This window comes from Mustela erminea, chromosome 9 (assembly GCF_009829155.1).
Source record: "Mustela erminea isolate mMusErm1 chromosome 9, mMusErm1.Pri, whole genome shotgun sequence".
In the NCBI taxonomy this organism is placed as follows: Eukaryota; Metazoa; Chordata; class Mammalia; order Carnivora; family Mustelidae; genus Mustela; species Mustela erminea.
This window is the reverse complement of record NC_045622.1, coordinates 83,194,555-83,222,400: the sequence shown is the minus strand read 5'-3', so window position 1 is coordinate 83,222,400 and position 27,846 is coordinate 83,194,555. Positions and strand designations below refer to the sequence as shown.

At 34.4% G+C, this 27,846-nt stretch overlaps 1 protein-coding gene across 1 annotated transcript in view; it reads left to right on the top strand.

Annotated features, from left to right (window-relative positions):
• DCDC1 (doublecortin domain containing 1) overlaps nt 1–27,846 on the top strand; it is a 452,779-nt gene that overhangs the window by 190,652 nt on the left and 234,281 nt on the right. Inside the window, 1 exon segment of the mRNA XM_032359359.1 lies at nt 20,887–20,979. Within this exon segment, the coding sequence (XP_032215250.1) occupies nt 20,887–20,979 (93 nt within the window).

The following is a 27,846-nucleotide window of genomic DNA, read 5'->3' as shown; positions in this document are numbered from 1 at the left end:
GATCCCAGAAAGTAGAAATATTGAGCTAGGAGTATCCTCTTCTAAATTCTCTGTAAATGAAAATATATCTGCGTCAGAGAGGAGATACCCAAATAGTTTTGGGAAATATTTGCCCTATAAAATCGTACTTAAAAATCACAATGTGGATACCAGTGTAACTTTCTGTCTCTGTGTTGATTAGAGGAAATGCAGAATATTTTGTCACTAAACTTGGCTGGAGGAAAGCAGTCATTTTGATAAATTATTGATTCAGATTTTTTTTCAGAATATGTGACATTTTGGGTAGTACCAGGGGAAATGTTGACCTTTGCTTTATTAATCCTTTGATAAACATATGTGTACAGTACTCTGTAGCTTACAATGTAATTTTTCTGGGTTAAAGTTATTTCATTTGATTTTCTTAATAAGCCTTGAGGTAGTAATGATTACTCTTATTGGTACAAATCCCCAATAATTGTGAAAATAATATTGGGAAGGAAAACATAAAATACACAGGGATACAATTATTTTGACGTATTCTCAGACAATTTGGAAGGGCTTATTTACATATCCAGTGTCCCCTCTTGTCTGTGGGGGTTACTTTCCAAGACCCCCCAGTGGATGCCACAGATAATACAGAGCTCTGTATATACTATGCTTTTTCCTCTATGTACATACCTATGATACAGTTTAATTTATACATTAGGCAGCATAAGAGATTAACAAAATAACTAATAACAGAATAGAGCCATTAAAATAATATATTGTAATAAAAGTTATGTGAATATGGTATCTCTCAAAGTATTTTATTGTGCTGTACTCATCCTTTCCTTCTTATGATGATATGATAAAGATGATATAAGATATAAGATAAGATGATATAAGATGATAAAATGCCTACTTGAGAAGGTGAAGAGAGGTGAATGCTGTAGGTGTTGTGACATAGTGTCAGGCTACTATCAACTTTCTGAGGATATATCAGGAGGATCATCTGCTTCCAGATAGTGGTTGACTTGGGGTAACTGAAACTGTGGAAAGTGAGACTGCAGATAAGAAGGGGGGACTACTGTGAATAGAATGCTCAAACTTAACAAATCAAACAAATCAAACTTAACTTTTTTAGGCATCCAAAGGAGTTTTACCACATTTTGAACAAATTTACATTGTTAATCTTGTTTCAGTTGGTGTGCATATTTGAATAGAAAAAAATGACACTTCAGAACATACATATGAATTTCCAGTATTTCACACTTTTTTCTTGTCTAATTTGTGTAAACATGAAAAGCTATACTACGCTCCTTTAAGAGGCATTTTTTAAAATAAAAATGAGTATTTTTTCTTATTAAAATTTATTATGGACACTTAAAAAAAAAAGATTTTATTTATTTATTTGACCCAAAGAGAGAGACAGGGAGAGAGGGAACACAAGCAGGGGGAATGGGAGAGGGAGAAGCAGGCTTCCAGCTGAGCTGATGGGGGGCTCTATCCCAGGACCCTGGGATCATGACCTAAGCCAAAAGCAGATGCTTAATGACTGAGCCACCCAGGTGCCCCTTATGGCCGCTCTTTTTGTGGTAAAATATGGTAACCCAAAATTTTCCACTTTAATAATTTTTAAGTGTACTGTTTTAGAGCATTAAGTATATTCATATTGTTTTGCAAACACTACTTCCATGCCTCTGGCAATCACCATTCTACTTTCTGTCTCTATGAATTTAACTATACCATGTACCTTATATCAATGGAATCATACAGTATTTGTCCTTTGGTGAATGGCCTAATTCACTTGACATAGTGTTTTCAAGTTTCATTCAGGTTGTAGAAAGTGTCAATTTCCTTACCTAAATAATATTTAGGTAATATTTAGGCTAAATAATATTCCACTGCATGTGTCTACATTTTATTTATTCATTCTTCTGTTGATGGACATATGGGTTGCTTCCACCTTTTGACTATTGTGGTTATAGCTACTTTTAATTGAAGCATTTTATTATTTAAAATACTATTGAATAATCTTAGTGAGTAAACTTATTTTTTATAAGGTGGTTGAAAATGTAGAGATTATTTCCATAATTATTTTTATTATCATCTATTATCATTCCTTTGACATGTTCAAAGTATTTTATTTATAAATACTTAATTGGCTTCACTTGAAAGTCTTGTAATTTATTGAACATCCATGTGCACTATAGCTTAAATACTGAAAAGACAGACCTGGCATAAGTGTGGAGGAGGTCATGGCCAGATTTAGTATATAAATTTGAATTTTTTGACTTGTCAAGAGTATATAAAATTAAAAAAAATAACATTAGTTACCAACTGCTAGAGATAAAAGTTTTTACACTCAATTCTACATTTTTTAAAAAAAGATTCACTTATTTATTAGAGATAGAGAGAGAGAGAAAGCAGAGGGGGAGGGGCAGTAAGAGAGGGAGAGAGAAACATAAGCAGATTCCATGCTGAGCATGGAGCCCCAGTCAGGGCTTGATCTCAAGACCCTGAGATCACGACCTGAGCTGAAACCAAGAATTGGATGTTTAACTAAGTACACCAATCAGGTGCCTAGATCCTACATCTCTTGATGCCTCAGAAAATCCAGAACAGCTAACAATGTATTGGATCACTTTTCCTTATGACAATATTTTGTGGAGTTGAGTGGCAGTTGCAGCTTTTAAGCAAAACTCGTACTTTTCAGGGGAAGCCAGATTCTATATGATCCACTTTTTAAATTTATGTCTTTCTAGCCCCTGACACAGACCTGTATCCTACAGCTGTGTGTACTCAACATGTGAGTCGTCCAAACTGAGGCATATTATGAGAAATTCATATAGTATTTCAAAGATTCAGTATGAAAAAAGATGAAATATCTTACAAATTTTGTGTTGTTTGTAATATTAAATGGTAATGTTTTGGTTAAATAAATAACTAAAATATATTTAACCCACTTCTTTCTACCTTTTTTTTTAATGTGGCTAAGTAGACAATTTAAGATTACATAATGAGTCACATTAAATTTCTGTTTGACAGTGCATCTCTCCATGTTTGTGCTTTAATAGGTGAGTTCTAAGTTATGTAGTCCATTAGCTAAGTCTAATTGGTCACCTTTTTTAGTATGATCCACAAGTGAAGAGTGATTTCCACAAATGAGTATTTGCAATCTGTTTGATTATAGGGAGTAATAGTTTGGACCCCAATTAAGTGAAATGTTATTCTCCTCAAAGAATTTCATTTTTTTCACTAGTAGACCTGTATTACAAAATATTATGCTCAATTATTATTATTATTATTATATTTTGAATTTTATCAAAAGTTTAGGAAAATTGTTTTTCTTGTTATTTCAGTTCCTATGTTTTATCCTTGATTTTGCCTCTTAGTGTGTAAAGCCTAAAGTATTTAGTATGTTTTTCTAGACAAAAATTTGTTAACCTGTGGTCCAATAGGGAGCTATTGCAGGCAGCTTCTGGTGTGAACTAAGCATAATGGAAAGGCTTTGAATTCTGATAGACAAGAGTTCCAACATTATTAAATGATCTAATCTCTGAGCTTAGTTTCCTTATCTTTAGAATGGGTATAATGAACAATTCCTTCTGAATTATTTTGAAAATTAAATATGATACTATATGAGATGTTTGTGGAAAGGTGATTCTAGCATTTTCTCTGCCTAGGATATTCTTTAAAAAAAATTTTTTTTGTAGATCTTGTTTATTTATTTGACAGAGATCACAAGTAGGCAGAGAGGCAGACAGAGAGAGGAAGGGAAGCAGGCTCCTTGCTGAGCAGAGAGCCTGATGCAGGGCTCAATCCTGGGACCCTGGGATCATGACCTGAGCCGAAGGCAGAGGCTTTAACCCACTGAGCCCCCCAGGCGTCCCTGCCTAGGATATTCTTATTTATCAAACCTAACTTGTTTACTTCTTGCCCATCTTTAGCCTAGTAACATGTCAGAGGAGCATTTCCTGCTCTGGCCCGAGCCCAGGTTAACTCTCCCCAGAAATCCCATACTTCTTTTTATGCTCATCATACTTGATGCTGTTTATCACATCTGTCTACTTTCTATCTTATCACATCTGCTTATCATACTTGATGGTGTTTATCACATCATCTCTATGCGGGAAGTATCTTATAAACCACTATTTTCTAGGATTGACATATAATAAGTATTCAATAAATATTTTCTGAATGATGATTTTACAAAATGCTGTACATATGACACATACACACAAAACCCAGAAAGATTCAGAAAGAGATTCCTTTTTTCACAGAGATTTCATAGTTTGTATCTAGAGATATGAGTTATGTTTTGGGGCAAGTAGTTTATTTATTTATTTTTAAAGATTTTATTTATTTGAGAGAGAGCGAGAATGAGCAGGGAGGAGGGGGAGAGGGAGAGGGAGAGAGAGAGAGAGAAGCAGACTCCCTACTGAGTGAGGAACCTGACGTGGGCTTGATTCCAGGACTCTGGGATCATGACCTGAGCCAAAGGCAGACACTTAACCAACTGAGACAACCATGTGCCCCTTTTATTAATGATGAGAAAAGAATGTTTGTAAATACCTAGCACAGTGCGAGGCACGTCATTGTAAGCCCTCATCAATTTTTTTTCTTATGATGAATGATGAGGATGATGATAGTGAATACAGAACATCAAAATTATTAATGTATTTATGTGCTGTATAAAGTTGAGAGGTCAAAAATTCTGAAAAATGGGAGAGAGTCCATTTTAGGGTAATCAGTCATCTCGGCATCCAAATTAAACCACATTAAACAACCAAAATATTAGCTTTATTTATTTATTTGTTTTAATGAGCAGGATTTGAAATGGAGGACCGTTAAAAACTTAGACTCCAAATCAAGTTCTGAAAACCAAAACTAAATTTTAAAATGTTCTGAATTTATATGTTAGGTATAGTTTTATACAATACGTTTTAATTAGCCTAAAAACTTGGCTAGAATGACAACTGAGAGTTGTGGCTCCTGTCTCCTCAGAACAGAGACTTAACACCAAGGAAGAAAAAGTATGTAATAAGGTCCACATGAGGTTTTGCCAGCAGGAAAGGACATGCTGCTTAGCACATGTCTGTCTGCTTTCTAAGACACTAGGCTCTAGAAATTATGGAGCTGGTGATATAATCCAGCCCCAAGGTTCCCTCGTATAGCCTTTTCTAACCTTGTAATGAAGGTCACCCAATATATAATTTTAAAAGGCCAGATGTAGATGAATTATGATACATCCAGAAGATGGAGTCATTATTCTCCTTAATTATATATATATATATATTACACCAAACTTCAGGGATTTCTGTAATTTCTTTTGAGAGTTCTATAATTTTCCAAATCTTCAGTTTTGTTCAGTTTAACCAGTATTTGTCAAGTATCTTCTATGTGCCAGGCTCAAGAGATAGAGATCAACATAGACTCAAAGCCTATTTCAGAGGAGCTCACAGTCTGGTTGAAGAAATCAGTGTGTAAGTAAGAGACACCAATTCACTGCATAAATGCTATGATAGCACCTTGCACAATGACTGTAGAAACAGGCAATGGTACCAAAGATGAGCTCCTGTGCATAGGACTGAGAATAAATCAGGGCAGGCTTCCTGGATGGAGTACACCAGATCAGAGTTGGTATGTAAGTGATTGAATGAGTGAATGTGTGTGTGTGTGTGTGTGTGTGTGTGTATGCTACAACCTGGATTTATGGCAATCTACTATTTATCCTCGTGTCTTTCCTAACCCACGGCAACATTTAGGATTATAACACAGTAATTATGGTGGTAATCCCCAGTTTCAGGGGAGAAGGCTCAAAATGGAATGGGGGATTGTAAAGAATGGATCTTGAAATTCTTTTAGAATTTCAGGGTGTAGGAGCATTGACGAGTAGTTGAGAACATGGAAATTTCTATGGCATAGCATAAGGATAAGCCAGAGTTGTGGCTGGAGATGGAGATGAGACAGGTGAGGAGGAGGAAATCAGTTGAGGCCATGATAAAGAATTGGGGTTTTATCCTGCAAACAGTGGGGAGTCACTGAAGGGTTTTGAGTGGACAGTGGTATGGTCACATATTTGTCTTAAACTTGAGCTCAAAAAAAGGGATAAAAGGGATAAAACAAAAGGGATAAAAGGAATTAAAGGGATAAAACAAAAATACAGAGATGTATGGTTTTATCTATTCAAGACTTTAAAGTTATTTGATTAAGGATTGAGAGAATATCTAAAGTTTAAGCAAGACTTCTTGCCTTCCAGCAGAATCATTCTCTTGTTTGTTTGTTTGTTTTTAAAGATTTATTTATTTATTTATTTATTTGAGAGAGAGAGAGAGAGAGAGAGAGAAAGAGAATGAGAGAGAAAATGAGCATGGGGGGAGGGGCAGTGGGAGAGAGAAACTTAAGCAGAATCCACACTGAGTGCAGAGCCCAATGCAAGGCTTGATCTCACAACCCTGAGATCATGACCTGAGCCTAAACCAACAGTCAGATGCTTAGCCGACTGTGCCACCCAGACATCCCTCCTCTTTTTTTTGAAGCACAGCTGCACTCTACATATCAGCCTGACTTGCATTTGGAGGTGGCCATGTGACTAAGTCCTCTTCAGTGAAGTGGGAGTAAAATTATGTGTTCCCAAGAACTGAAGAGCTGAGGAAATACGAAAATAAAAAGACACTGTGCTTCTTTCCCTACCCCAAACTTCTTGTTTGGGAAATTTTGAACAAGTAGCATGAAATTTCAATACCTATGGATATTAGGTAGTTATAGATCTCCTTCAGATATTTTTTTATGGGACATTAATAATAAAAATAGTAATAAAAAGCAGGTCATCAAAAAATATGACATTGATGCCATTTCTAAAAACAGAAAGTCCATATATTTTATATGTACTTGTGTTTCTATATACCTACAAAGGAAGAAATCTAATCTATTAAATATTAAACTGTTAATACTACTCATTATTTATTATACCAATTGTATTAAAATGCATTAACAGGTATTTTCAGAATGGAAAAATAACATTGGGCATTAGTTTTGATAATGCTAGAGATGAAGTGAAAGTTACAAATTAGTCACAAGTGACTTCAGAATGTTTAATGAATAATTTCTGACAAGGAATTTTAATCCAGCTTCTTTTTTTGTACAAACCTCAAAAATAAATTCTCCTAAAGTCTCCAAATGTAATTTATTTTCTTATTAATGTCATCAAAAATCAGTTCATTTTAATAGAATTCTGATTTTTAACTCTGGGCTTTCATAAACATATGCTTTAATATGGAGGGAAAATTTGCCAATTTGTCTGTTACTATCTATCTCTTTCCTTCATTTATTAATCTTATTTTCTGATGTACCCAAGACATAATTAAAAATCATGGGCGCAGAGGTCTGACATGTCTGAATTTGAATCCCAGTTCTTCAATTTTCTTTGCTTTATGTTCAAGAACAAGTTATTTAAGCTCTTTAAGCATCATTTACATGACTTTCTGAAGGGTTTTTGAGGATTAAATGCTACAATGCATCTGCAGTGCCCAGAAAATTGTTACAGAGTAGACAATGAGAGGCCCCCTCTTATCTCTACTGAGTCATTGCTCTAATCTCAGTTCACTTTTAAGAAGTGGTAAATATAAAAATGCAGTTATTAGACAGGAATTCATAAACCTTCCACTGCCTCCTATGAATAGGTACTACCCATTTTCTCAAAAACAGTTTAATTGACTGTTGGCAATTTTAAAAGCAAAAAGGCTAAAATTTTACCTTATTTTTTGTCTTTTTAAATAAATTTTTGTTTTCTTTTGAATTATATTTTATCTATTAAAAATTGAGATAAAGTGAGAAAATGACAATGAAGTTGGGGCAAATGTGGACAGAGAACAGGTTTTTAAAATAAGTAAGTCAGATATATTGGTGGGTAACAAAGAAAAGGAGCAATATTAAAATGAGCCTATTCTTTAATTACAAGATTCATGCATGTACATGTAGTAATAATACAGAAAATTTAGTGTATAGAGATAAGCTGATGTAAATGGGAAAAAAGAATTATATCACCCACAATCTCACCATTCTGACGAGCTATTCTCAATAGTTGGTTTATGTCCTTTATATACTGATATATATATTTAAAATCTTATTTACTTTTTGAGACTGGTTATTTTTCAGTTAATATATTGTTACCATTTCCCATTATAAAATATTCAGTAGCATTATTTTAAATGAATGATGATATTCTAGTTTACAGGCTTTAGTAATCTCCTTAATTTTGAACATTTACATATTATATGATCCTTTACTGTGGCAAACAATGTTTTATCATTGTTTCAGTCAATTTTTGGATACACGTCCATAATTATTTCCTTCTGAAAAGTTCCTAGAAGTGGAAATTTTGGATCAAAGGTTGTACACAGATTTGATGTACATTGCCAAATTTCCCTCTAAAAAGTTACAGCATTTATGTTTTCAGCAGCAAAACATGAAAGTACCAGTTTCCCTGTATTTGTTATTCCTTAAATTCACTAATCTTTATAATTAGAAATTATTTGGGTCATTGTTTTAGTTTGAATTATATTATTAGTTGTAATTTTGAACTCTTTGTGCTTGCACTCTTTTGCCATTTGCATTTTTTTTTTCTTTTATAAACTGTGTGTTCACTTTCTTTGCTACTATTTTCCTTGGTGTTTATCTTTTTCATAATAATTTTTTAAGCCTACCTAACATGGATGGACATAGAGGGTATTAAGCTAAGTGAAATAAGGTCAGACTAAGAAAGACAAATGCAATATGATTCCACTCATAAATGGAATCTAAAAAGAATGAATAAACAAATAAAAAGCAGAATTAGAACTATAAATACAGAAAACAAAATGATGGTTGCCAGAGGGGAGAGAAGTAGGGGTTTGGGCAAAATGGGTGAAGGGAAGTGGGAGATTCAAGTCTCTAGTTATGAAATGAGTAACTCATGGAAATAAAAAGCAGAGCATAAGGAACACAGTTAATGGTGATGTAATGGGACAGATGGTAGCTATGTGGTGAACATAGCATAATATCTAAACTTGTCAAATCACTAAATTAAAAAAATAAGTGATATTTTAGTCTACCTCAGAGTGTTCTTACATGTTAGGGATATTAACCTGTTGTTATGTTTTAAATATTTTCTCAGCCTATTGTTGCTTTTCAATTTATTAAAGCTACTTTTGAGGTATAGAAGTTCAGGACTGGATTTAATTAAATCTATCCATATTAGAGAGACTGTTTCCTTTCAGATGTTATAAATCAGCTGTATTATCTTCTAGTACTCTTATTATATTTAGATTTTGAAGTCACCAAAAGTGGCAAAGAGTAAAAAGTGAGTCTGACATAATTGTCTGAAGTGTTATTCAGTTGTCCATTACAATACTACATTTCTAAGCCACTCTTTCCTTATTGATTTGAAATTTGGATCACAATCCTTCCTCTGATCTTCCTGGGGCCAGATGTGTTTTGGAATTCAGAATATTTTGGATTTTAGAATGTATTACACAGACCATATGTTATGTGAAACCTCAGTGAAGTCTGAAATCGTTCCCTGCAATGAAGCACTTTATTTCCACAGTGAAATATTCACAGTAAGGGGGATAAGTAAAGTCTACAAATCAGTCTTTGTTGCTTTTGTTGTCTGATGAGTTCCCAGAAAATCCAGTTTTCAGAAATTTTTGGGTTTTGGAGTTGTGGCTAAGAAATAGTGGACTTGTATCTCATTTAACATATACTAAAGTCCTAAGTATAAATGTTGTGTCTATTTTGACCTGATTTTTAGTTCTGTTTTATGCTACACACTGTCATATGCTAATGGTTTTTGTTTTAAAATACCTTTTAATATTAGTTTAATTGGTTCTTCTTTTTTCAAAAAATCTCTTTGTCATTATTATTTTAGATGTATTACAGAATATTTTTTTCCAAGCTCTAACAAACTATTTTAGAGAATTATAGATTAATCTGGGGGAAGCAGGGCAGGCAGGGTTGAGCCATGTTGATGACTGAAAGAGTTGTGCTCCCTGTGTCTGGGTACTGTATGTTGTACTCGCTTTTGAATAAACTCTTAGAGGTCCATCCTCACCTCTCAAGATCAACTTTAGAAATGTTGGTCTCTTGAAACATTTCTGGAGTATATCTGGCTGGATACCCCTGAAGTGCTCTCATGGTTATTAATAATATCTATTAACATCTTAAAAACTCTTGGGAGTGCCACGCTATAAAGAAGGCCATGTATCTTAATTTAGCCTATTGTTTAAAAGAATTACTTTACCATAAAATCCCTGTTTCATAACACTGAGCAAATAGTGTAGGGATTGGTCATTTAATGAAAAGTAAAAGCACTTCAAATTAGAGTGCTTTTCATCACTAACGCATCATCGGTGTTTATTGAATGTCTGTTACCTACCTATTATAGTTGAATGTATTGGAGATATGAAAGAATTATAAGATATGCTCCCTTACCAGAGGAAAAAACACCAGGAAAACTATTAGGGACTGCTGAACTGTAATTCTCAATAGAATATTAGCCTTCTGAAAGTACAAAGGCATCTAAGTGATATTTATATCACCAGAACCAGTACAGTGCTCTGATTATACCAGCATTGGCATTCAGTAAATCTATTATGTAAAAAAGTGGAAGAAGGGAGGGAGGGGTGCTATCTGTAGTACAGGGCAGTATATTTTGGTTCATATATGTATATACTGAAAGGACAAAACCAGAGTGGGCTTCCCAGATGGGACCACAGGTTGGACCAAGGCTAGGCCACACAACATTTATAGGGATGGATTTTTCTCCATTACTGCAGGAAAAAATAATTGGAAATATGCTTACTGGAGATATGAAATGCATCACACCTAGCCTGTCCCATACTCAGACAGTTTTGTATAAGGATAGAGGCCTATCTGCCTTATCTTTTTTGTCCCCCAGGATCCTAATCATAGTCCTCAAAGAATTCTCTGATTCAGATTGCTACTATAGTAGGTGAGAGAAAATGTGGTTTATTGCTTTGTGTGAAGAAATGAAATGTTCTAGTGTGGGAAACAGTGCTGGTCTGGTCTAACTGAAGTCATAGGGTAAGCAGACATAATACAGAGGCGGCCTGCTACACTTGTCAACTGAATTCTCAAGTTTATTTGGAGAATTCATAGGAAATTAAAATGGTTCCTTCAATATCCTTAATTGGCTTACTCAATTTGGTAGATGCCAGCTTATCGATTTCTCCCCAAAATGTAAGTCTGACTATTGTATTTCTCCCCCATGTCCTATAAATACTGTTTTTGCTTTTGTTCCTTGGCTCAGTCTAACAGACTCTCTCATATGTGGGTATACAGTTTGTGTGCAAAATAACTAAAGGACATTGAGCTGAGCTATTTTCCTTCTTCCTGAAGGAAAAAAATATATATATACCTTCTTCCTGAGCGCTTGTCCATTGGCTCATGGGGGAAAGTAACTGAATGTTCAATTCAGTGTAAGGCTTAGTCTGATTTGATCATTTAAATCATTATTTTAGGTCATTCTTTCTCTGAGATAGACTCTCCTGCACCCTGTTGGTTTCCTTCAGGTAGTATATGGAAGAAGGGGCTGTGTGGATTTCATATCTTCAAGTCATTGGGGAAAGGGACCCCTGGCCTCAAGCTGGGCATTGGAATGTATATATATTGGCATGACAGCTGCTGGGCACTAAGAAGGATATCATCCCTTGGTCAGTTGGTTGCTGAATGCTCTTTTGGTCAGCAACATGTAAACTTGTAGCCCATCCTTCTGGCTCAGGCTCTTTTTTTGGTGGTATTTCTTGGATGGTCCACCCTAAACTTGACTTCCCCTGATATTAGAGAACCCCGCTCACAGGTCTGACCGAGTCACCTATTTGGCACTGGCTTAAGTGGTCTATGGTGCTACTCTTACTATAGAGCCATACTTCCCCCACTATGCCAATAGTCTGTAGCAGACTTCCCAGCTTAACAAGTATCTACTTCCAAGTCCTAAGACACACAGAAATGCAGGGTTATTCAGGAAAGCTAAACCTCAGGCCTCCCTCTGGGTGCCTATACCATGCCAGTTTGTCAATGTGTCTCTGTCTTGATGCTACAGGACAGCTTCCTCCCTGTGACTATACTGAGGGGAGGGGAGCAGAAGGACTCTCTAGCCTGAGGATTCCTTTCCACTTACCTGATACTCGTTTTCATCCCCAAACCACTTGCTATAGAAGGGGACTTAAGACTTAACTCTTCAAGCTATTTTATACCTTCCTCCCTTTCTGAGACTTCTTCCTGTATTTCCTCTGGGGCAGAAGGAGATGGTAAACCTTTTTTTTTTCTCTGCATTGTATTTTCCTCAGTCCTGATTTTAGCAAAGTTTTAACAGCAGTCAGAGGCATTGTTCTTAATTCACAAGGGTCATTTATGGGATGAGTCTTCTAAGTTTAGCTATTTATATGCTGAGGAGAGTAAAGTGTTTTTTTGAGAGGTAAATCATCTCTAAAAGCAACAAGACCATTGCCTTTTGTTTGCAAGGATATTGTTTGGTTGCACAATTTTGTTGTACTTGTCAGAAATTATATTATTGTGACAAATCCTAATAAAATCTAGGGTATTTAGGGCAGTTTTGTACTTGAAAAGACCAAAAAGAAAAACATATTAATAAATTTTTAAGCCATTACCCCTGTTACATTACCCATTAAAATACCTGAAGGACTTTAAACTTGGCACATTATTAAGACATTTGAGTTGGATACCTAGAGTTGCAAGAAATAGTGTTATGTTTACTATGAGGACATATGTAACATATCTGATAGGGTTTATTGATTGCAATTAATGGGACCTATCTCAGATAATTTAGGCAAAAAATAATTTAATAGGATGGCAGGTGGTAGCACATGGAATTTAAAGAAAGACCAAAGAAAGGGGTTGTAGAAAAAAACAGAATAGCTCCAGACGTCTGGATCTGAAGTCTTGTTAGGGTGCTGTTAGTGGGACATGTTCTCTCCGACTACTGACGTTTCTATGTGGTTCCCCTCTTGACTCTATCTCTTAAAGAGAGAAGCTGATTGGTGTGGGAGGTCAGGAGCCCAAACTTGGCCAGGGTAGCACAGTCCTTCCAAAACTGCATGCAGTAGTAGAAGAAATGGAGTAGAGAGTCAGATTGAGAGTACAAGCTGACTTCAGTTTAGGGCATGTGGCATTCCTAGTAACAGAATGTCTAGGCAGAAAGTTTATAATATGGGTACAGAGCTAGCCCTGGCTATAGGGCTAACTCAGTGCCATTTTTCTCATGGAATTTGGAAGGGCTAAAATTTATGATTAATTAAAAAAAACAGAAAAGAAGATTTTTAAAACAGTTTGTCTCCTTAATTAAATGTTAAATAAATTGTAGATAAAGTATTATGTAGAATTCTCTTTTACATTCTTTTAGACAAAATATAACCATTTTAAAATGTTACTGTTTTAAAATGTGATGTTTTTATTTGTTGGTTGTCAAATATTACAAATTTTTTTTTTATAAATGCTCCCTCAAACTGTCCTCAAAAAGGTACGGGCAATGGTAAAAACAGTCTTTTTCAGAGAATTAGCAAGGATGGGAGAGGAATCCCTGGTTTTAGAAGGCCTGGGCTATATGAACCTCAGTCGTGCCCACTGTGTCAGAACTAATCTGTGATGGAGCCAGATTTCACAGCCAGTTTTGAACTAAGGATTCTGTTCCTTCCCCAAGTCTAGAAGTGGCACTCTTGAATTATTATTATTATTATTTTTTAAAGATTTTATTTATTTGACAGACAGAGATCACAAGTAGACGGAGAGGCAGGCAGAGAGAGAGAAGCAGGCTCCCTGCTGAGCAGAGAGGCCGATGCGGGACTCGATCCCAGGACCCTGAGATCATGACCTGAGCCGAAGGCAGCGGCTTAACCCACTGAGCCACCCAGGCGCCCCCTCTTGAATTATTTTTATAGAATTATTTTTATTTTTATTATTTTTATTATTCTCACTTAAGTGAGACAACCTGGTTGGAAGTGGTCAGGATTTAGTTAAGGTATCTTTAATACCAGAACTAAATTAAGTGTATATAGCTTGAGAAAATGGGCTGAGCCAAGGCAAAGCTATGAGTTATGTAGAAATTCAAAGCTAAGAACTAAATTATGTAAAGTTATCATTATACCCTCACTATAGGGCTAGCATTTTGCACATATGCTCCACTTTATAATTACAATCAGAAATAGATTATGTATGGAGTCACGTGAGCCATCTTTGTTCTTGTTCCCCAGTATTAAACATTCCTTCCAGTCAGACCAATTGCCTTAGGCTGACTCACCTAGTCAGCTATGCCCTTTTCTCTGCCTTTCCTTCAAGGCTCAGCTTGTATTCTCTCCTCCCCTCCCAAAGCCATGTCAAGACAATTCACTAATTGTATTTAGGATAAATTTCATCATGTAGCTAATAACTAATTAGTAACATTAATTAATATTTACTAATAGTGTTGTCCTATACTATCACTTCTTTTCCTAGCTAGATACTACCAATTGTTTATGCCTTTCCATCTCTACCTTAAATAATATTTTTGTCCTTTGTAGTTGTAGATTATATTGTTTATACCTCTATTTGACAATTATTTATGATCTATGCTATGCATATATTTTTTCTTACTTTCTATTGTTTTCATCATCTCCTCAATCATATCTCTCTTTGCTGTTAACCAATATGTATGTAGTAAAATGTCTATACACTTGTTACATGTGGAAGCACATTATACTATTTAAGCTGTGGCTTTCTAAATTGTGAGGAGAAATGGGATCAGTTGGATTCAGTTCTACGTTCCCAGGTTTCTCCCTACCTATAACTACAACTTTATCTAATTAAGAGCTAAGCTTTTGTTTAAAGATTTTAGAGACCATCTCCCTGCAAATGAGGACTATTTATTAAACAGATCTACATGTATTTTTTATTTATTTACTCTAATTATAAATATTGAATCTTGGTCTGGTGCTTCTTCACAGTTCCTAGTTTGATTTTGAATAAATTAGGAAGTTTTTAATAAATATTAAGATGAAATAAGTAAGATAATGATAATATTTATATCTTACAAATTTTATGTCCAGTTCAATTCTAAAGGATATTTAAATTAATTTTTAAGTAAAGAAAATTTCACTTTTCCTTAACTTATCAAGTGTTGAGCACATAAAATCATGCCTTAGAGAAATTTACAAACACACACATGCACACACAAACTTTGAAAGTACCAAGAATTACCCTTAATATTAATGGCCTGAACAGACATTTTGACCTGTTCAAATAACAGTTGGATTTTGTACTTTTGAACTTTTCGAACGTTGCCTATATTTTGGATTCATCTTCGTTGACAGGTAGGGAACCAAAAACGTAAGTCTGATCTAAATTAAAATGATACAGACTCATTATCATTTAACTTCTTTATCAAATTTTTTTTTGTGTATGACCTCTCTTTATCATTTCCATTAATGCATTTTTGGACACAAATGATTTAGGTTGACAAAATTCAGAATTTTTCCTGGACATCCATGATACCAAATAGTGACTTCCCCCACACTTGTAGCAGCCACCTCCTGTTCCCATACATAAATGGCAGCCAGCAATGGCTGGAAACAAAGGACTCTCTCCCAGTCCCTGAATACAGTGACATTCATTCTGAGAGAAGCAGGGGCAGCTTTTTGAAAGCCGACTTCTTCAGCTCGACAATAACACACAATGAGTTATTGACTTGTTTATATACGGAGCTCTTTTCAGTAACTAACTCTGACTCCCACAGTCTGGACAAATGATTGATTTCGTGGTTAGAAAAAGAGAAAGCTCTCGCGCTAAACTCTGTAGTGCAAACTACTTCTTCCCCATTTGTTCCCTAAATGAATAGGACCTTATTAAAATGCACTTTCCAAAAAAATACCTGCAGCTGGCCTTTATAACCATGTTTTGTATATATAAATAAGTAATTTGTCCCAGTCTTTTGTATATTAACAGACCATTGGGAAACTTGTCAATATATATGAAGGCTGATTGTCCTGTTGTTTATGCTAACCTGTATTGCCTATATTGATCTACATGAAAATATGGATCAAATAATTTATTATTAAATCAATTTACTGATCAAAAATTAGATTTTTGGTAGAAAAAGATTCAGTTTTCTTGTTGGGTTACATTGATTTATTAAGGACATGATATACAACACATATGAAATACTTCACATTGAATCACTAGCTGTTCTGAACACAGAGAAAAGTACATGCAGAATTGTAATTCAGAGCAGTAAGAGTATGGGTATGGTTGGACTCATTGATTAGTACCTATCTGGAATATCAATATGAATTAACTAGACAGAACATACCATCTTGTTTGATCACTGTACCTTTTAAAAAATATATTAATAATTGAGCTCTAGAGTTTATTTAGAGTTATATTCTCCTATAAAATAGATCTTATTTTGTCTTACTGTCATGTTAAAATTTGTACATAATCAGTCTTTATGATTTTTATAAATATACTTTAAAATATTTGGGAGGAAGTTAAAAAAAAAAAAAAAGGAAAAGCCACACACGCAAAAGGAGATCACTGCTCTTCTCCAGCAGGAGATCTTGAGCCTGTTGTCCTATCTAGGGTGTCCATAGTTGAGCTTCCTGAGCCAGCAAATGTTTGAGGAACTCCTCAATGAAGAGCACTTTCTCTTATAGTCACAATGGGCCATACATGTTATATAGAACTACATATTACTAAACCATGACCCTTTAGGGCTTCAAAGAAAGTATAATGCCGGCTACCTTAGCATTAGAAGTTTTATGTAAAATACACATACTCTGAAAATAAATGATCATTAGAAATCATTTCATTGAAACCTGTGGCTTCAGGTATACTTTGGTGGACTTTTTTCTTAATTCCTAAACAGATAGTTTGAGGTGCATATATTCCTTTTTAATCATGTTTCTCTAAACAGACCATTTTGGGGGAGTACTTCTTATTTAGTTTTCTTTGACAGAACCATTATGTTTCTTGTTTTCTCCATTTCTGCCATTGTCCTGCACTCATCTCTTGATGGTTCTACTCTGGTTACCATTAATACTGAGTGAGAGCAACTTTAAACTGAGCTCTGATACCTAATATTTATTACTACTTTTAAAATATTAGCAACAAGACCTGACAAAAATGATAAATTAAACCTTCTTATTTAGCTTTAGATTTTTATGTGTAAAATGAATATTTATGGGTGTTTTCTTACATTTAAAAAGAGTGAGATATAGTTAGAACAAAGTGGCACTTCTCTGGTAGATATTTGGCTTTTCATAGTTTATACAAATTTTAGCCATCTCTGTTTATTTTTTATTGAGTTATAATTGGCATATAACATTGTATTAGTTTTAGGTGTACGTCATAATGATATGATATTTGTATATATTGTAAAATGATTACCATGGTAAGTTTAACATCTGTCACCATACATAGTTACAATTTTTTTGTGTATGATGAGAAGTTTTAAGCCTTACTCACAAGAGTTTTCACGTATGCAACACAGTATTATTAACTATAGTTACTATGTTATACTTTACATCCCTGTGACTTATTTGTTTTATAGCTGGAAATTTGTACCTTTTGACTCTCTTTACCTGTTTCTTCTACCTCCCACATCCACCCCTGGCAATCACCAATTTTTTCTATCTATGAGCTTGGTATTTTTTTTTTTTTAAAGATTACACATATAAGGGCATCATGTGGTATTTCTGTTTCTCTGACTTATTTTAAATAGGACAATACCCTTATCTTTTACTTTTAACTTGAAGTTTCTGTCCCTTTATAGATGAAAAATTAGCCTCAGAAATTTTGAACCCATTGACAAAAATTATTTCATACATTTCAGATAAGAACAGCAAATCAAAAGCACATAGTTCTGTCATAATGAAGAAACAGTATCTTTTCCTCCAAAGTGACAGGAAAGAAGACTCCTACAGTTGTTATCATGACATGGGACTTGAGGGAAAGATGCTGTTAGCACTGCCTATTATTAATACTTCAAGTGAAAATGCACTCTCTTTTTTAAAAATTTTTAAAAGAGTTTATTTATTTATTTGACAGAGATCACAAGTAGGCAGAGAGGCAGGCAGAGAGAGAAGGGGAGAAGCAGGCTCCCTGCCGAGCAGAGAGCCTGATGCGGGGCTCGGTCCCAAAACCCTGAGATCATGACCTGAGCTGAAGGCAGAGACTTTAACCCACTGAGCCACTCAGGTGCCCCGAAAATGCACTCTCTTAATTTGACTTTTTACTTTCAATAATTTTCAATAAAAATCTCTCTACAAAAAAATAAAAATAATTTTCAATAAAAATCTCTCTCTTTTGGAATGGCTGGTCTGTTTCAAGAAAAGGCCCAGGTCTGTATCATTCTATTTTGTTAAGCATTTATTTCTTAATATCTTACTGGATTCTCTATTTGGTATGCATATGATGTTTTCCGATAATGTTGATGTGTTTTGATCTTAGCTTGTGTAGACTAGTATAGTGCTTCTTTAGGAGTTGAATATTAGAATGGTGGTGATTTTCCCAACTGTGGTAGTTTCAAAGGTAAAGAATTCCCACCTTTTGAAAAGTTACTTGGAAGCAGTTCTAAATGTCATAGCCCTGGGAGACCTCACTAGAATCTGACTTACTGCTGTGGCACCAAAGAATTTAGTATTCTGTTTTTGTTTTGTTTGTGTTCCTTGAAAAAGATCTGCTCAAAATGTTTGTGCATTTGGAAATTAATTTTGTAAGGAATGGATGAATTTGGTGAATATTTCCTGGCTTCTCCCCTTCACACCGATCTCCTCCTCAGATGAGAATCCCCACATAAAGAAATAGCCATAGAGACCTGACATAACTATGTTGCACCACACTTACACACAGGCTTCCCTGAAGTAGATATTTAACTTTTTATAATATTGTGCTTTTTGTATTACTTCAGCATATGAAAAAATATTCTTCCGGGAGAGTAATCCTAAGAATAGTTTCACATGATGATTTCTTTCCAGTTTAATTGAGATGTAATTGACATACAACACTGTGTAAGTTTAAGGTGTATAGCATAATGATTCAACTTTGACATATATTGTGAAATGATTACCACAAGAAGTTTAGTTAACATCCATCATCTCATATATAGGTATAAAAAAAGGAAAAACAATGTATTTTTTCCTTGTGGTGAGAACTCTTAGGATCTACTCTTTTAACAACTTTCAAATATACCATTCAGCATTGTTAACTATTGTCATTATGTTATACATCATGTGTTGATTATTTTTTAGCAAACCTGTTTTTTGTGGTCCTCAATCCAGGGCAGGGATAGTCAAATGTTGCCTGCTGTTCAAAAGCAGCCTGCTACTTATTTGTTTGTTTTTTAAGTTTTTCTGAGGCATAACTCTGCTCATTCACTATGTATTGTCTATTTCATGCTACAAGGCTGGAGCTGAGTATGAGCAACAGAGACTGTATGCCCTCCTGCACCAAGCCTCAAATATTTACTCTCCGGCCCTTTACAGAAATGTTTGTCAACTCCTATACAAGGTGATCATCAGAATCACCTAGCCTTTTCCCTCTACCAAGACAGAATCTCTGATATGCTGTGCTGTATCACATATCAGTGGATGAAGAGTTTGCAGGTTTGATACTATTCTTATAGCACATATACATAACTAGACTGAAGAAACCATATTATTCACTCCCACCCACACTTTATCTCAAGTATAAGAATGGGTCTTCAGGCAGAATAGGGATTAAAGATTCATGTTAACTCAAACATGATTTGCCAGGCCTACAATGAAAAAACATGATTTAAAACAACAACAGGGGTACCTGGGTGACAGTTGGTTGGGCGTCCCACTCTTGGTTTTGGCTCAGGTCATAATCTCAGGGTCTGGGGATTGAGCCCTGCGTCGGGCTCTGCAGTCAGTGCAGAGTCTGCTTGAGGTTCTCTCTCCCTCTCCTTCTCCCTGTCCTGCTCATGCAGTCTCTCTCTAGAATGAACAAATCCTAAAAAAATATATATATATATATATATATATATATAGCAACAATAACATTAACAAAACAAACAAAACAAAACAAAAAATGTGACCATTATTTATTCTTTATCCTCAGTAGGGAGATACAATATTGCCAGTCCATTGCTTAAGAATTGTTAAATATTCCAATTCAAAAAGTTTTGTATTAGGCTGTTATTTTCTTTTTCTGATAATACCAGTTTGCTGAGTGAATGTTATTGTGTGAATTCAGCTTTTTCCTTCATTGAAAATAGCATTTTGTTTCAATGGGGATTATTAAAAAACAACAACAACAACAACACAGAATGGATGACATTCATCTATTTATAACATATGGGTTAGCAAGAGTAGTGGAAGTAGTGGAAGACCTTTAATGGATCAGGTTGCAGGTAACTGTTCAGGTATTTAAGATGCATTATTTCTTGTCTTGAAATATTATAAATCATTTTGAACTGTTCTAGAGTGTTTGAATTGACATTTGCTTTTGGTTAATGTTCTTGAATTTTTATCCTGATGTAACAGCAGCCAATTTATTCCCTACTGGCAATGAAAAATTTTAATAGGAAATATCAGCCTAATTAAAAAAAATTGCTATGCTCATTTTGATAAAATTACTTTTAAAAAAGTAATTGTTGGTGTCAAATGTCTGTGATTAAGGACCCTCTCCCAAATCACATTTTAATAAACTTATAAATGATAAAAGTGAGTGTGAATGATTCAGTGTTAAATATTTTAAATATAAAAATGTATTTTCAACTTAATCTAAATGGAGTTCATTCTCATATAAATGTGGGCCAAATTAATATTAAATTACCTTCCATGAGTATGCTAAATTGGTTGTTTGAAGAAATGTTGTAGTAATGCCCATTTTCATGCAATTTGTTTTTTTTTCTAGTTGAACCTGGCTGTAGATGAACAGAAAGAAAAAATTACTGAAAAAGCAATTCTTTCAATGACAGCAAAGGAACACCATAAGGCACAAGAAGAAGTAAGAAACTTACTTTTCAGGAGTGTCTGGGTGGCTCAGTGGGTTAAGCTTCCACCTTAAGCTCAGGTCATGATCTCAGGGTCCTGGGATCAAGTCCCGCATCAGGCTCTTTGCTCAGCAGGGAGCCAGCTTCCCCCTTCTCTTTGCCTGCCTCTCTGCCTACTTGTGATCTCTCTCTCTGTCAAATAAATAGATAAAATCTTAAAAAAAAAAAAAACTCCTTTTTAAACTGTATTATAAAATTATAGTGAGTGCTAATTTAAAAATTAAAACATATTTTACTTGGGTCTGATAGTAAACCAACTATAGTTATCTGATAGCAACAAAATGAAAATAATTGGTCAAAACTGGAATCATTTTATTGATATAGGCAGATTGAAAAATCATTATATGCTTGAAAGAATAAATATTGTAATTTTCTGAAAAATATTTCTGAAAACTTTCTCACAAATTTCCTAAATTAGGAAATTATTACATGCAAGTTGAATCTGGAAATTATAAAATATGCTAACATAGGAAAAACATTAAAATCTTATTGAACTTTGAATAAGTACTGAATCTTATTTTTATTTTCTGATTTCTAGAAGTAATATTATTGTTATGAATGTTAGAAATGCCAACAGTGTTATCTCTTATCAAAGAAAAACTGTAGTTTACAAATGTCAAGCTTAAGTAGGCTAATCATAAGCCTCTGTAGGCAATATTGTAATGAACTATTAAAGCAAAGCTTCTTCTCTCCAAAGCTCATGCTGTGAAGTTGACAGCATATTCCATAAATGAAATAATAATACAAAATTGGTGTTAGACAAAAGGAAAAAATGATTTTTATGTAGGTTTCTGGAATGCAAAAGCATTTACTCTTTCTGAGGGAGATCATGAATTTGCTAATTCCCATGTACCATTGTCAGTAAATAAAATCACAATCAACTTAAAGAATAAGGTAATGTGAATATTTAAAAATTAAACTTTCATGTAATTCTCTTTTGACATTTTGGCAAGGAAAACTATCGAAGCTTTGGGGCTCTAATATTTTCTTATCATTGTGATTGCATCTGTTCTGCTAACTATGTATGATATGAAAATGAACAGGTACAATGCTTCAAATCTTCCTGAGTCAATTCAAACCTTTAAATTAGAGACTATATTAATCTTTGGGACTTATATATGTCCAATTTTAAAGACAATATTATAACCATAGATTGGTAATCTCAGTAGTGAATATTTCATAAGAAAAATTCAATTGAATAAGCTCTAAGATGTAGCAAATAATGATTGTATAAATTTAAGTTACAGTTCTCACTCATTTCACTTAATATTAACCAGTTAAAAGACAGGATTTACAGCTATAAATTAAAAAATATTGTCCTCTACTCATTTGGAAAATGTTTTTATCACAGTTGGAGAGTTTTATTACATTTTCACAGGAATTTAAATTGAATCTATCATGTATCTTGATATGGTAAACTTTAAGAAAGGCAAATACTTATCTCTAGTTTAATTAGTATCATTAAAGGTATGCCTATAATAACAAATTATTATTAGAGATTAAATCTAGAATAATCTAAAAGAATGAATATATTTGATATTTTCTGCCTTTTAAATATTGTAATTATTTTGCTCTTTGATATTTTATGCAAAACTGTAATTTCAGTGGAACTGAAAACTTGAAGTGGCCCAGAAAAATTACCATTATGCTAAATATATCACTTTAAATGCCACCTTGTTAGCAATACTGGAAAGGAAAATTATCTTTTCTAGAATATCCAAAAGTAGCTGTGCTTATTTGGTATTTATTAATTTATTAATGTTTATTTAATACCCAAATACATTAGTGTTCTTCTCATACAGTGCCTTATTTGGTCACGTATTTGCTTGATTGGTTATGACTCAAATGCCTTTTGTTTCCTTAAAAAATAAAATACACAATAAAGGGAATATGTGGTATGTGTATGTGAGTGTGTGTGTGTGTGTGTGTGTGTGTGTGCATGCATGTGCGTGCAGTGATCTCTAAATGTATTCTATACAGTTTGGGAATAATTTCTCTGTCATTACTTTGAAAGTGATTATATTAATCTTGATGTGTAATTTTCAATATTTTGGTTGGAAAAAGTAAGTGACATCAAGTTTTGGGCCTAATTCATATATAGAAATGTGAAATCATGAATGTGAAGAGAAATGAGAAATCTGGGAGGGAAAGAATTCAAAATTTATTTAGCCTAGAGTTTATTTTTTACAAAAATATTGTATTTCTAGATATATTTCAAAATCCAAACTAAATATCATAAAATCTGAGATTTAGATTCAGATTTCTGCTGTCTGTGTTTTTATCTTAAGACAATAGACATGGTCTTGTTTTATTTCATTTAATTTTTCCACATGAAAACTGGGAATAATAATAATGTATGTTTCATAAGACTGCTTTGGGGTGTGTTATATGTTAAACTACTTTTTTGGGAAATGGTTTATAGAAATGTGCATATAATTTGCTATTGTTAGTTTAAAAGTTATTCCAGGTTCTCTGGAAAGTGAGTACCAAGACAGTATTAAATGTGTATGTATTTTATTAGAAGAACTGCCTATGAGAGAAAATGGAGAGAGCTCTGGGTAAGTCCAGGAGACCTGTTAGACTGAAATGCAGGCTTGAACATGAGTGAAGGAGAGAGGAAAGGAAAACTGGAGGGAAGCCTCTTAGCACTGCAGTCTAAGGAAGGTTTAGTGAAGCTGGTAGTGTATCCCTCACCTCAAGTTGTCCTTCAGAGGAGTCCTATGACTCCCTAAGTTAGACCTACCTCAGCATCCTCAGCCATTGATGCAAACCTGGTGGTGGATTTGAGAGATAGTAGCTGGGACCTATGGTTCATTATGCTCCTGTGGTTGGTTAGAAGCCTGTGAAGCACATTCTCACTGCTTCCTCAAAAGGTATAGTTGACATTATTTTTGTTGCCATCAACATAGCCCAATTGCCAGATGAATTATAAAGACATTTAAGTGTTTCTATTTTAGGTGAAGGGGATTAAGGGTAACTTATGTTGATGAGCACAGAGTAGTATATGGAACTGTTGAATCACTATATTGTACACTGAAACTCACATATGAAACTCATATAACACAGTATATAAACTACATTGGAATTAAAATTTTTTTAAACTCTCTATTTTAATCACCCCTTCCTCCATGAATGTTAGACTCTTGAATAGGCTTAAAGGTGGTACACACAATGGACCTCTGGCTAGAAGCATGGTAACCCTCCTTCAGAGGTATCTTCCATCTTAGAAGGGTTCTAGAAACTATTAAAAAGTTGGGAATATTTGAAGTGGTATGAGTAAGAGGTGGTACACACTTCAAGTTCTCTGGGTAGTTACATTGCAGCCCATCTTTCTAAATCAAGAGATACGTAACTTTGCTCATAGGTTCTCATATCTTTTCTAATCTTTGTTCATCAAATCTGCGTTACATTTCTCTTCAACCTAAAAAATGCCGTACCCTTGGGCCTAAAAGAAAGAAGAGATTTCAGGAAACTTAAAATACTCATTTTCATCTCCCTAACCCTTTTCTGGTTCTTAATTATGTCATAAATTAGAAAGTTTCTTGGTCTTAAGTTTAAGCACAGACCTAGCTTTGAGACCATTCCCTGTGTGTTGCATGCCAAGATGACATTCCCAGGATAGAGGCTGTTGCCTTTTGTGCTGATTTCAAGCAATAATTTAGTGCAAAGTTCTCTGGAGTCCTCCTTACTAATAGTAGATGGACTCAAGGCCACATAGAAATCAAGGAAGAGCTGAGCTCATCATTGGAAAAACCAGGAACTCCTCAAAGCATCATTCCTAATAGCCAAAGGACAATATACAGAATGTGTAATTCAGAACATACAACTTCAATGTGCATAAATTTTAGAATCATTAGAAACAGAATGATATTTTATGGTAAATCTAAATCATCTTGAGAGTTGAATAAATTCAAGGGTTACATTAATGTGTTATAAAAACATGACTAAACTCCTCATGTGTGTTTTTAAGCAAAAAGCCTCTATGTTTATAGACAGGTGTGCATTTGCATTCTTTCAGAAGTTTGGTCTTTTCCCTCATCGAATACTTATTTTTTTTGCTACCTTCTGCTCATTTGTCACTCTCCCAAATTCTGTACAAGTGTCACTTCCGTGCTGCATTTCCACGGAGAATGAAGAGTAGAATGTGTAGGCTTTCTGCCGCACAATGAGATGGTGCATTTTTTCAACATATGCATACGTAAGCCTTCTTTTGTGAATGGGACTGATAGGGTCAGATAATGTTTAAAGGGAAAGGCTTTATGTCTCTCAGGCCTCTATGTTTCCACATGGATGCTCCCACACACACATAGATTGAATTATGAACAGACCCATTAATGCTGGGATCACAAAAGGTCAAGTTTTGTCTTCTTTTACCCCTATTCACATTGCCTTTGTAGAGAGAGAGAGAGGAAAAAAAAGGATTTGCAGGAAAAAAAAGATTCATGATGAAGAATTTTAAAGAGCATTTTTCCCCTTCTGGCAACATCTGTGATTTGAAAAAAAAAAATCATATTATGTAAAATAATTCAGGGTTATTGTATTACCTACCCAATTTTGGTATACGAGTTACTTCATGTGTAGGGTTATCTTTAAGGGTAGTCTGTTATAATAACTGAGAACAAAATGTAGCACTTTGGGGATAAAAGACCTTATGAATATGTAAAGTAACATAAAGTTTTAGTAAGATTGGATGGAAATTTTACCAAAATGTAAATGGCAGGATTCTTGATATATTTTTTCCTATTTTGAGATATGTTAATTTTTGCTAGAACACCTTTTTTGATAGTTTTAACTTATCTTTTTTAAAAAGACAGGTGATAATTGATGTAATTGTACTTCACATACATTAACAGATAATCATGGGACAATTGAAAATAGCAAAAATGATAGAGAAATTTTTTGAAAGAACAAAGGATTCATAGGAAATGAAACTTTTAAGGCTTTAACCAATAGCCCTTTAGAATGCAAATGACATCATCAATTGTATGGTTGGTTGGTTTCTGATGTCACATGAAATCCCCTATCTGTGAAAGGCTATGGATTGTGACAGTAAAACCAGTCATGTATAAAAATGTTCTCAAATCAAAGCCTGAAATTCCTCCTATTTTTTTTTTTTGGTGGCTCACTATAGTATAAAGTACAGTACGTAAAATTGCAGAGAACAGTATTACTGACAAGCATAATGCATTGCATGATGTTTAATATATTTTAAAGACTAACATAAAATTTTGTCTTTTTAAATCATATGATGCTGGGGGTGAGGAAAGGTTCAGAGAGGATCAGTGCTTTGCAGAAATGGCATCTGGAGTCTAAAGCTTTTCATTCTTGCATTTAAATTTTGTCAGACAACTATATGAACAAGTTGCTTGGCCTGTTTTGGTCTCTAGTTTTGGTATGACAGATGTTATTATCCATCATTTTTGAGGATAATACTGGAGGGTAGTATGGTGAAGATTAGGCTGGAAACTGACCAATTAAATATTGGATCACTTATTATTTCTGTATTTTAAATGTTACAACTTTATAGTAGAGTTAACAGTACTATGGGAAGCATAGACATTCATTCCAAAAAACAGAAAAGGTTTTTAATCTTGAAAGCCAAGCTGAGGAAGATGGGGGGAGCCACTGGGGGATTCACTGTTCTGTTGGAGGTAGATTAATTCAGGGGAGGTGGCAGGGTGACTCTGAGGTGGAGAGACCAGGGACAGAGAGACCACTCAGTAGGTGTTGTGGTAATTCAAGTAAGGGAAAAGGATGGGGAGATGAGGGCGTGGACCAGGGTATTACTTATAAGAAAAGGAAGGAAGGAGAAGAAATATATGAATTTTGGAAGAAGGGTTGGCAAACTACAGTTTTAGGGCCAAATATAGTCTATTGATTATTTTTCCTAAAAAGTGTTATTGGAATACAGTCTTGCCCACTTGTTACATGTGGTCTGTGGCTGCTTTCAAAGTACAACTGCAGGGTCAAACAGTTTTGATGGAAACCTTATGGCCTATAAAACTGAAAATACTATCTGTCCCTTTTCGAGAAAAGATTTGCCAGTCCTTTTTAAAGTGTAGGATTTTTTTTTTTTTTTTTTTAAGTGACTAGCTGAAGGTACCTGGGTGTCTCAGTCAGTTAAGCATCCAACTCTTGATTTCAGCTCAGGTCTTAATCTCAGGGTTGTGAGTTCAGGCCCTGTGCTGGGCTCCAAGCTGGGGTTGGAGCCTACTTAATTTTTTTTTTAATGAAAATAAATAAAAAAAAATAAGGGAGTAGATGATTAATGACATAAGGACAAATAAGAGAGATATGGAAGATCAAAGAAAAATAAGAATTATTTAAATTAGCTTGTTTATATGCACATAATGCTTCTAAAGTTCTTGGGGAAAGTTAATGTCATTAAAGTGTATGTGTACGTATATGTATGTGTGTGTGTGTGTGTGTGTGTACATACATATGTAATCTTGAACTAACTAGGTAGAGTAGAAAAGTTAATATTCAAGTTATATAGATAAGAGTACAAACTTGCTCTCATTGATTTCTTGGAATCCTCTGTAGAAGGGATAGAAATCATGGATTTAACAGAGTTGGAGTATATACTAGGACAAATACCATATTCTCATTTGAAAGAGAGAAAAAGAGGATGAGGTGTCTGTACAAGGGAGACCCTTGGAGAAAGATTTCCCATTTTTTACTATGGACATTGAAGTGAGATGGAGAATCTGGTAGCAAATAGTTTCAAATTTGTATCTGCTTTATGTGAAGTAGGGATAGGAATAGGAAAGATAGACCAAGAATAACAACTAACACTTGATATGTGGAAAATAACTAGATTT